The sequence below is a fragment of the Miniopterus schreibersii genome (genome assembly GCF_964146895.1).
Source record: "Miniopterus schreibersii genome assembly, chromosome: 1".
Classification (NCBI taxonomy): domain Eukaryota; kingdom Metazoa; phylum Chordata; class Mammalia; order Chiroptera; family Miniopteridae; genus Miniopterus; species Miniopterus schreibersii.
The window spans coordinates 176,579,218-176,591,294 of NC_138101.1; the positions used below are offsets into that span (position 1 = coordinate 176,579,218).

At 35.1% G+C, this 12,077-nt stretch overlaps 1 protein-coding gene across 6 annotated transcripts in view; it reads left to right on the forward strand.

The window, feature by feature from the left end:
- Window positions 1-12,077, forward strand: part of PALS1 (protein associated with LIN7 1, MAGUK p55 family member) — a 72,057-nt gene that overhangs the window by 55,986 nt on the left and 3,994 nt on the right. For 3 of the 6 annotated variants that reach the window (XM_081117908.1, XM_081117912.1, XM_081117909.1), the window contains 5 exons: window positions 2,369-2,440; window positions 2,803-2,877; window positions 5,135-5,302; window positions 6,522-6,724; window positions 8,637-8,747. In XM_081117908.1, the coding sequence (XP_080974034.1) occupies window positions 2,369-2,440; window positions 2,803-2,877; window positions 5,135-5,302; window positions 6,522-6,724; window positions 8,637-8,747 (629 nt within the window). The remainder of the gene's footprint in view (window positions 1-2,368; window positions 2,441-2,802; window positions 2,878-5,134; window positions 5,303-6,521; window positions 6,725-8,636; window positions 8,748-12,077) is intronic. The other 3 variants (XM_081117910.1, XM_081117911.1, XM_081117913.1) reach the window with 1 other exon arrangement.

A 12,077-nucleotide genomic window follows, 5' to 3' on the forward strand; every position in this document is an offset into this window, starting at 1 on the left:
TCACTTTTCCATGCCTTTTTTAAAAATGATGTAATTACTTTTTCATGTAGTTGGGCTTTTATGTTGTATCTGTAGTACAAGTATCTTTTTCTTTTTTTAAAAAATATATTTTTATTGATTTCAGAGAGAGAGGAAGGGAGAGGGAAAGTTAGAAACATCAATGATAAGAGTCATTGATCAGCTGCCTCTTGCACGCCCCCTTCTGGGGACCGAGCCTGCAACCCAGGCATGTGTCTTGACCAGGAATCGAACTGGGATCTCCTGGATCGTAAGTTGATGCTCAGCTGCTGAGCCACACTGGCCAGGCTGTAGCATAAGTATCTTGAATATAATTGTGACCAATTTGTTGGACTTTAGAATGAAATTGTGGTGTAATATAATATATACATTGGTTCTTTATGTGTATACTAAGGTTACAGAAAGTCACAAGTCACCTGCTTTTAAACCCAAAAGCTGGAAACAGATTTTGTCTATATTCAGCCGTATTTCAGGAATGGAAGAATGATCTTCATATATATAGTTGAGTGGGTGATGCGACAGCCTTGATTCTCCACAGTAACAGTTGCAGGACATTTCCTATGGAGTCCTGAAGTATTGGGCAGCTATCATGGGTCCCTACTCAGTGCTTCTGCCAAATACCAATTTGGTATCTTCTTACTGTGCCAGCCTTTGCCCATAAATATTTAGAACTGGTGTTTATTGACCGATTGATTACATTAAGTTTCTGAAAGTACATAGATGAGTCAAGGAGATTCCAGTGGTCATTTGCAAGTCTTTTATAGCACAAATAAATGGACTCAGCTTAGTTTGAGTTTGATAATGGTTTTCTGTTAGAAGGATTTTTAAAAGGTCATAATGTCCATCTCCTATTAATGTCTGCTTCAATTTCAAAAAAAGTTAAATACGTGTATACTATAAAAGTGTGCCATAGAAGTATAACACTAATGTTTTTAAATATTTTAATATGTAAATGATTAAAATTTTGTTTCTTTTTTTAATTTGTTAAAGACAAGTATTCATTTTTAAATATTAATGCTCTTAGACTTACCCCTCTAGTCATAGTTACTTGTTTCACTAGGAGTGCAATCTGTACAGCCCTTGGAGATAACCTGGTTTCCTTTAATGCTTCTTATGTATGTTAAACTCAGTATTTTCACTTGTGCTTTTATAAAATACACTACATTCTACAGATTATTCCAACATAGGTGGAAATTGCCTATCAACATTTAAAAATCCCTGTCTTAAAATGGGAAGAATTAGATACACAAATTAAATATAAAAGTATACCTCTAATACAGATTTTTTTTTTTTTCTTTTTTTACTCCTCACCAAAGGATATTTTTTCCATTGTTTTTCAGAGAGAGTGGAAGGGAAGGAGGGGAGGGAGGGAGAGTGAGAGAGAAAAAAAAAACACATTGATTGTGAGAGAGACACATTGGTTGGTTGCCTCCTGCACACACCCTGACCAGGGACAGGGAGCAAACCTGCAACCCAGGTACAAGCCCTTGACCGGGAATCGAACCCAAGACCCTTGGGTGTGTGGGCCAACACTCAGACCGCTGAGCCACACCGGCCAGGGCTAATACAGAATTTTTTAAGTAAAACTAGTTTTAGCCTTCAGAAAAAATGTATTTGGTTTTAAGGTAGATGTCTTAAAATAAGATGGTCAAAAACCTTGAAAGCCTCTTATATTGAAAGCTTAATCCTGAGATGAAAAACATGTTTTTCACTTATTTGTATCATTAGTAAAGGTGGAAATTTAAAAAATCATTAAAATGTATGCATACATACATACACATACAAAGAAAAAGAGGAATAGAGAATAATAAATCCAAAGGAATATGGTGAGTGATGTCTTGGAATCAAAAAGTGATGAATATTCACATATTATTTTGGAAAGTTAGCTCCTAGGATGAATTTGCTTGATTTCAGATAATTCTGAATGATCAGAACTGTTGTAAGATCCAGCATAGTACTTTCCACTTAGTAAATGCTCAATGAAAGCTTTGTAAAAATTGGACTGTTATGTTTCCTAACACTAGTTTATTATCTTTTTTTCTCTCAAGACTCTACTTTTATTTTTTATTATTTTATTTTTTCAAAATATTATAGATGTCTTTTCTAATAGGTGATATATTCATGTCTTGGGGTTGCTTGAGAGTGAGGTTGGAAATATTCTAAACATTTGGAGGCTTATGTGCAATCATAGTTGACACACTCTTATAGGCGCCAGAAGGAATTAGAAGTGAAGGAATTAGAAGTGAATATAATTGAATAGTTATTTCTGGTGTTTTCCCCGGGCTTTTTAAAAAAATACGGCTATTCTTTTGTCTTAAATATTTTACTCCTTTTCCTTTCTTCTATTAAGGGAAAAGCTTTCAGCAGCAAAGGGAGGCCATGAAGCAAACCATAGAAGAAGACAAGGAGCCAGAAAAATCAGGTTGGACACTTTTATTTGGCATTAATGAGAGGTTTCTTGGGTCTTGATCTGGAATCATGTTTAAATTTACATATCAGTTAGAACTGGCAAGAAAGATGTATTCATGGCAAGAGTGATGTGAAAGGCAAAACCAAAGATCTTAGAACTGTAAAGGAAGGACAGGATTTAAATATTAAAGATTGTTGACCTGTAATGTGAGATTAATGGAAAATTGTAAATGCTTCCCTGAAAATAGTTCTGTGAACAAGTAATAAGTGTTTGTAACTTTAAATTAAAAGCTATGTGAGATCTTCAATTTGAAATAGGTAGCTTTGTTGAAGGAAACAGATACCACGTTTATAATTATGTTTATGGTCACTCAGCAGGAAAGCTGTGGTGTGCAAAGAAGAATAAAAAGAAGAGGAAAAAGGTGCTGTATAATGCCAATAAAAATGATGGTAAGCTTCACCCTCAGAGGCAGCTGGCTTGGTACCTGAACGAGACCCAATGTTTAGCACTTGAAAGAAATTGATAGTTTTGGGGAGTTTTGTTTCTAGTCTTGTTTCGCCTCTTAATATGGCACAAGGGCTTAAGAAAGTCATTGAGCAAAAATGATTTTTTTTTTTTTTGGAATCCTATGAGTAATGCAGTGTTTTGAATTCTGAGAAAAACTGGTATAAAAATTAAAGTATATTAATATATATAGCATATTGAAAATTCTCTAATTTTGAGGAAATTGAATTGAAATTTCTCTAATTCTTTTCTACTTAAAGTCTTTATTTGCAAAATTAATATATGCTTCTAACAAATTCTAACAACATAACTGTATTTAAGTAAACAGTGAATATTTTGTCTATAATAACTCCTGTCACCAAGACAACCCATTCCACAGAGCCTGCTACCTGCTGGCAGAGTCAGGTACACAGGAGAGTTTTTTGTTTTATTTTAAAGTTGTAGCTTCTCTTAAAATCAAAAGCTCTGATCATGTGGCTCATATTCCCAAGCGACAGCACTCTGCTGGACCTGAGTGACGGCTGTTGCCTTTACATTGGGCACCTATTGTCTTAGTTCAACAGTTTCCACAACCAATTTTTATAAACCAAACCTGATTTACTGCTTTCATTACCTTCTTGGTTGGTTCTTATGGGCATTAGATATGCTACCTGTGCTTTGGTTCATGTTAGAAACAAGCCAAATAATAGTCAAGACAACCCTTAACTTAAACAATTTCTAAGGCTTATTCTCTCAATGCCTTGAAGTTGTTTTTAGGCAGCATAAATTAAACCAATGAAAATAAATTGTTATAGATTATTGAAAAACTCCATATAAAACTAAACCTGAGATTCCATCTACTTTAAAAAAAAAAATTTCCCAAAATAAACATCCTTAAAGCTAATTGATGTATATGTAACTAAGATGATTTATTGAATTTTTAATCCTTTCCTTTATACTTGGGTAAGCGATCATTAATACTTGCTTTTCATCTTTTGAAACACTAAAATTAATTGAGTCAGCTCTAATAGCTATTGAAGTCTAGAAAATTTGCAAATCTGAAGTCTACAGATTATAAACTAAGTCTGTAAATCACAACGCTACCACAGTCTGATTATACATGTTAGAAGAAGGAACTCAGATTTTTCATAGTGAAAAGCATTTTGGGAAGGAAAAGTGTCATCATAATTAATATTTTTATTAATAACTAATTTATAATTTTTATTCTAGAGGAGCTAGCTGTATATGTTTTAGATATCTTTATCCATTTAGTTCTCACAATAAATTCAAAATTCAGATATTAAAGTAACCTTCTTAAGTTCTTACAACTCAGATGGGTTGAGCTGAAATTTAAACACATATAGTTAGAATTCCTACTCTGTGCTCTGTGCTAAGCACTGGCAAGACTAAGATGGTCCCCTCCCCCCATGGAACTTATACCTGAGAGAGTCTGGCTACACATCTGACGCTGTTTCCCAGTCAGATAACCAGTATGAGTGAGAAGATGGCAGGCTGCTATTGTCTGCCTTTGTTCTTTCCACTTAAGCTCTGATTTCACCTGAATTACGGGTTTTAGGAATGTTACCCCACCTATCATAATTTATACCTCTTCTTGAATCATGACCTCAGCTATTCCAGAGCAAAGTAAGTATAAGTTCAGGAAGTGTGAATGGCACAGATAGGACCTGTGTTCACATTATATAATCACAGAAAAGTATTCCAGCTTTCTCTGATATCACTGGTTGTAGCCACTGTTCGGGATGTGTGTGCCAGGTGTTGTGCTCAGCATGTACATTATGTCTGATCTTTAACCAGCCCTCTCAGTAAAGTGTTAGTGTCCTCATCTTACAAAAATTATAGGTATTATTCTCATTAGTTTATCCCCTGGTTCCCCACCCTCTGTCAAACTATTGGCTGCAAACTAGCTATTTTATGTAAAAATCAGTATAGTGATATTAAATATTCAAACACACTATGAAACAAGAGAAGCAATAAAAATTTCTAGAACGATTAATATATTGTCTAATTTATGTTCATAGTATCCTGGGAAGGATATAATGACCAGAGAAAATACTCATGATATAATACTATCTTGATCCAAAAAGTTAAGTGTTTTTAATAATAAATTGTGCTCTTTCCCATTTTTTGGGCAGATCTATGAGTATATGTTTATTACATAGCAATAATTCTGTCTGAAGGGCTTAACTTTTTTTCTTCCTAAAGACTATGACAATGAAGAAATCTTAACTTATGAAGAAATGTCACTTTATCATCAGCCAGCAAATAGAAAAAGACCTATCATTTTGATTGGTCCACAGAACTGTGGCCAGAATGAATTGCGTCAGAGGCTCATGAACAAAGAAAAAGACCGCTTTGCATCTGCAGTTCCTCGTAAGTTTGGATGCATTCCCATTTTCCTGTGCTTTTCCATTTACCACCTTAGAAGCTAACTGTGTAGGGAAATTTTTCATCCATTTTATCAAAACAGTGTTGTCCAAGAAAGAACTTTTGTTTTAACCAAATCTTGCTCTTGGGAAATTTCATTTTTTTCTAAAAATATGGTACTAATTACTTTCTAAATGAATTTCATTTTGCACTTCTTATAATTCCCTGTTCAATATGGAATCAACTTCTGGTTTTTTAAAACTAATGCAGAAGATAGAAATTTAGACATAATCTATGAACAGAGAAGTTTTGTTTAAAAATTATATAGTACCATTCTGAAACACTAATCAGAAAGAATATATGCACCCCTATGTTCATAGCAGCGCAATTTATGATAGCTAAGATCTGGAAACAGCCCAAGTGCCCGTCTGTAGATGAGTAGATAAAAAAGCTATGGGACATTTACACCATGGAATACTATGCAGCTGTAAAGAAGAAGGATCTTGTACCATTTGGGACAGTATGGATGGACCTGGAGAATATTATGCTAAGGGAAATAAGCCAGGCAGAGAAAGACAGACATCACATGATCTCACTTATATGTGGAATCTAAAGAACTTACTAAACTGATGAACAGAATAGATTAATTGACATGGAAGCATGGATCAGACTGATGAATCTCAGAGGGACGGAGGAGGGTGGGTGGGTGGAGGAGAAGAGATTAATGAAGGAACTCATACGCATATATGTACAACCCAAGGACACAGACAATGGTGTGGAGAGGGACTGGGGAGGGGGGTGGGATGGGGTGGAATGGGTCATTGGGGAGAAAAAGGGACATCTGTAATATTTTAAACAAAAATTAACACAAAACAAATAATAAAAATAAAAATTATATAATACCTTATATAGCACCTAATCTTATGGAAATAAACTTTAGAAAAAGGTGAGTGGTAGTGTTTTAAATGCAATATGAAGTACTTTAAGCTGTAAGCATAAAATGTTTTAAGTTTTAAATGTAACAATAAGATACTAAAAACTTATTTTTGTTCATTTCTCAATCTAGAAATAAAACCAGTGTTACATTAAACACATGGGCTCTTAACATTTCCTCAATTTGTTATAATCTGTGTTATAAAATTAAAATTTTTTCTGATTAACAGAATTATCCCCCATCCTTACCCTGGTCCATGCCAGTTATTCTTACCTGATTTTCTTTGCCTAGATACAACTCGTAGTAGGCGAGACCATGAAGTAGCTGGTAGAGATTACCACTTTGTTTCTCGGCAAGCGTTCGAGGCAGACGTAGCAGCTGGAAAGTTCATTGAGCATGGTGAATTTGAGAAAAATTTGTATGGAACCAGCATAGATTCTGTACGGCAAGTGATCAACTCTGGAAAAATATGTCTTTTAAGTCTTCGTACACAGGTAAAGCTGTTTTGGTTTAGGGTGTTGTACTTGAGGCAACTTTTTTGCAAAGTAATTAGTGGAAACTGTGTTTTGGTCCAGGAACCACAGGACCTAATTGTTCTTATACAGCTTTTTCCCACTGATTCCCTATATGAAATCAGACAGATTGCTAAATCTCAATTTCCTCAGAGAGTAAAATACATACATATGTACATATATACACCTACATATTTTCTAAAATTTAATGCAGTAATTGTAGTACTGGTAATACACTAAGGATTTTAGAGGTTATAAAAGAATTCCCCTTTTCTTTTTCTGATCTGAGAAAAATTAGAATAAATGTCATATTTATGGTTTTAAATACAATAGTTCAGGTATTAGCAAGTATCATAATGAATGCTTAGTTGTTTTAAATAATGAAACTTGCATTGGTTTCTATTATTTGACAGACTAAGCAAAAACTTAAAAATGACTAACAATTATTCCTTAGGTTTCCATTAAAAAATAATAGAAATTTGGGATTTTAAAGATAGTTGGTTGTGGAAAAGTTTTCTAGACTAGACAGATTCAACATAAAACTTTTCTTAATGTGGTGGAATCTACTGCATATGTCAACTCAGGAAATCTAAGTAGTGGTTGTTAAATAGATGTACAGGAAAGGAAATTGTAAAATGGCTCTCTTGCTCTAGCTGGCTTGGCTCAGTGGTTAGAGCATCGCCCTCAGATGAATGATCCCGAGTTCAGTTCCAGCCAAGGGCACGTACCTCCGTTGCTGGCTCGATTCCCAGCCCCAGTTGGGGCACATGTGGGAGGCAACCAATTGAGTGTCTCTCACATTGATGTTCCCCACTCTCTCTCTAGCTCTCGCGCTCTCTCTCTCCCCCTCCCCTCCTCCCTCCCCCTTCCACTCTCTTTGAAAAGCAATGGGAAAAATATCATTGGGTGAGGATATTAATTTTAAAAAAAAAGGCTCTCTTGAGACCCTGGCTGGGTGGCTCATTTAGTTGGAGCGCAGTCCCGTGCACCAAAAGGTTGATGGGTTTGATTCCCAGGCAGGGCACATACCCAGGTTGCAGATTTGATCCCCAATTGGGGCACGTACGGGAGGCAACCAATCGATGTTTCTCTCTCTCTCTCCCGCCCCTTCCTCTCTCTCTCAAAAAATCAATGAAAACATACCCTCAAGTGAGGATTAAAAAGATAATATTAATGAAAACAAATGGCTCTCTTGAAATAGTAATTATCCTTTCTTTGTTTTTTTAGTGGACAAAAGAGTTTAGTCTCTACTATTTCAGTTATGAACATTTAATAAAGTTTTTAGGTTAAAGAAAGGGGGCATGGCCCTGTAATTCCCACTGTGATGGAGTGCTTCAGTTTACGGCACATTGTCATGTGTGGCAAAGGGGAGGTGAAAGCCATACCGCCTAAATCAGACTGAGTCTCTTTTTCTTGGATATGCTTTTCCAGAATTTGTGTGTGTGTGTGTGTGTGTATGTGAAGGTTTTTTCTCTGATTGTGCTTGCATTTAGACCCTGGCACATTGTAAGGTGACTGCTCATTTCTAATTTCTCCAAAATGGATTTTTAATATGGTTATTATAATCTGCATGTGATCTAATGAGTAGGGTATTTTAACATCACATAGCTGTAGTCCTTCAGTATTACTCATTTTTATTTTATTACATAAAAAGAGCAAGCCAATATTGTGTGTTTGCTTGTGTGTGATTTTATAGGTACACAATATATTTTTATAGTAATGGTAGGGTCTTAAACTATTGTGAATTTTTTGTTATGAAGATGTTTGGAAACACTCATGGATTGTTGTTTCGTTTTTAATGACATTAAGACATTACTACATTCCAAGTATATTATTGAGAAGTAGTTAAATATTGAAAATTATTTTAAAGATCTAAAATATATTTTCTTTTCAGTCGTTGAAGACTCTCCGGAATTCAGACTTGAAACCATATATTATTTTTATTGCACCCCCTTCACAAGAAAGACTTCGGGCATTGTTGGCCAAAGAGGGCAAGAATCCAAAGGTAGAGTTATTCTGTTGTACTATCCCATTGAAAATAAACATGAAACAGTCATGGCCTAATATGTTACAATGCTTAAAAGCTACATCTGCTTGAGCTTTCAAACTGATTATTCTTTCTGCCATATTACTTTCCTCAAAATTGCCATGGTTCCCTCATGGTTGGACTCTGGCAGCTCTCCAAAGATGTTGGCTTCCCTTGTTGTTGCCCACACATTCCCTGTTGTTACCCCAAATGTATGGTAAGCTTTGGCATTCCTTAACACTTCTTAATATTCATATGTGTGTATGTTATTTCCAGGAGGGATTATGTGACACCCCTCACACACACAAAAGGACTCACCGTATTTTTAGGGATTGCCCACTGCTCTTTGTAGTCCACGCGTGTGGGAGCCAACATTGAGTGCCTGTGTCTTTCTCTTTTTTCTCATTGAAACTTTTATGTTCTGTTTCTCTCCTCCCTTTGGTCTTCTTACATGAGCTGAAATGGAAAATTTTAAAAATTATTTTAAATACTGGTGACATGGTTGAGGGCATCCATAGTATACTAAACATTATTAATAATTAAATGATAATATACTGATAATCAGAAAGCATTGGCTTTTTATTTAAACGTGTGAAATTAAAACTGCCGTGTGACTCGTCAAAGTAACAAGTACTTACTCTTCCTTGGTTTTTGCTGATTTTTTAAATATTTCTATTTAAGAGAGGAATCATTCAGATCTCATTTCTTTTGCTATGCTTCTAAATCTCCTTAAAAGCCATAAAAACATGTAATAATGCTCTTCCTTGAAAGCTCCTTAAAAGTCACTCAAAGCGTAACTTTCCTTCGATTCTTGACTTTAGCACGGCCAACCCTCCTCCTCCTACCTCAAGCTATCCTTTTCTGCTCTGGGCCTACTTACATTCCTTCCTCGGCCTACATAAATGGAAGGTAGTATTCTTCAGTGTCTTAGGCTCTAGACACCAGGAACTTCCCCATCCTACATGTTGAACGTAATATCTAGGCTAAGTAGACCAGCTGGTTAAAGTAGTGTTTCACCCCTTTTTAATTTTTTTGCAACACAATTATAAGTTCATAAATAAGTGGGTTCAGAGTGTCTGTTGTCCTTAGCACTTGGGATGATTCAAAAGAAATATTAGATATTAGAAATATTAGATACAGTCACTTGCTGTTCTTGAGGATCACAACATATAGTAAGGAAAGCAAGGTGAGTACTCTGTGAAACTTGGCGCCCAGCAGCTACTTTGTAAGCAAGAAATACTGTAATCGTTCAAGGAAAGGGATGCCCCTTACAGACCGGTGAACTCCCTTCTGCTTATTCAGCCTTATTTTCAGTTTTCAAGCACACACACTCTTTTTTAGTTAGGTTTTTCTTCAACAGGAATCAGTGTCGTGCCAAGAGCCATGCACCGTTCCAGAACATGTTAACCAACTTTCTTTAGGTTAGTGGTCTGGCAGTGCTCTCATGGAATATTTACCTACTCTGTTTTGAAATAGCCACCCTAAATTGAGTGAGGTCTAGAAAGATACCAATTATACATATTTTTAAAGCATGGACTTAATCAATAACAAAATGTTAACAGTATATATACAATATGCTTGATTTTCTAATTAGAATTTTCTAATTTTTAAAAATCAATGTTATTGAGGTTACTTTACATAAATAAAGTCCATACATTAAGTTGTATAATTGAGTGAGTTTTGGTAAAATGCATACCTGTGTTACTACCATGCCGATCAAGATTTGGAACATTTTCATCACTCCAAAAAATTCTCTCATGCCTCTTGAAAGTTAATACCCTCCGTCTTCCCAAGGCAACCACTAATCTGCTTTATGTCACTACAGATTTATTTTTTGTCTGTTCTAGAAGTTAGTATAAGTGGGACCACACAGTATGTTTAAGTTTGCATCTGGCTCTGTATGAGCATAATGTTTTGAGATTCATCTATGTTGCATCTAACAGTAGTTCATAGCTTCCTTTGCTAAGTGCGATATATACCATGATCTAAATATATGACAGTTTATCCATTCACCACTTAAGTACCATTTGGTGTAGTGTGACCAAAGCTCATAGTCTTTTGGCGACACATTTTCATCCTTCTGAATTACTGGATCAGATGCTAAGTGCATGTTTAACTGTGTAAAAAACTACCAAACTGTGTTAAAAAGTTTGCCATTTTTTGCTCCATGGACTCCATAATTTTACCAACTTTTGCTGTGTTGATTTGTAACAGTTTTTTAATTCTAATAGGTGTGAAATGTTATCATGATGCATTTTCCTAATGACTGATGATAGCATCTTTTCACATGGTCATTTAGGCATGTTCTTTTGTAAAATGTCTCAAGTCTTATTTTTTAATTGTTCTTTATATCTGGATATAAATATTTTTTCCAAGTCTTTGTACCTTTTTAATGATATTTTTTGAAATCAGAAATGTTTTTTCTTAAGTACACGTTTTCATTTTTCTTATGGTCAATGAGTTTTTTGTACTGAAAAAATTTGTCTACTCCAAGATTTATCTTATGGTTTCTTCTAAGTTTTCTTGTGTTAGCTTTTACTTTTAGGTCTATGATCTATCTCAGGTTCATCTCTGTTTTAGTGTAAGGCAAGAGTGGAGATTGGCTTTTTGTTTTGTTTTGTTTTGTTTTTAAATCACGTGTGGTCATCCAGTTGCTCTAGAAGCATTTCTTGAAAAAGACTGTCCTTTCTCCCATCAAATTACATGGGCACTTTTGTAAAAAATGGCCTGACCAAATATGTGGGGGAGAAGGGTGCAGGGTAGATTATGGACTGTTTCTGGACTCTATTCTGTATTTATGCTAATATTGCACTGTCTTGATTACTGTAGCTTTATTGTATGTCTTGGGAAACAGTCATAAAAAGGAATAAAGTACTGCTACACAGTACAACACAGACCATATATTGTATGATTCCCTTCTATGGAATGTCCAGGTAGGCAAATCTAGAGAGACCTAAAGTGGTTGCCTAGATCTGCGGGGTGGTAGAACATGGGGAGTGCCTGCTAATGGGTATAGTTTTGGGGGGGTGGGAGTGATGAAAATGTTCTGAAATTGAATTGTGTTGATTACACAACTCCTACTATATTAAAACCTGTTGAATTGTAAATTTTAAATGGGTGAATTGTAAATGAATTTATATCAAAAAAGCTATTACCACTAAAAAAAAAATCTCAGATTTTTTTGTAGAAATTGAAAAGACTTTAAAATTTATGTGGAAATTAAAAAGAATAACCAAAACCCTTTAGAGAAAGAACCAAATCAGAGGACTTTTCTCTTTGTTAATTTTCCCTATTTTTTTGGGTCTGTTT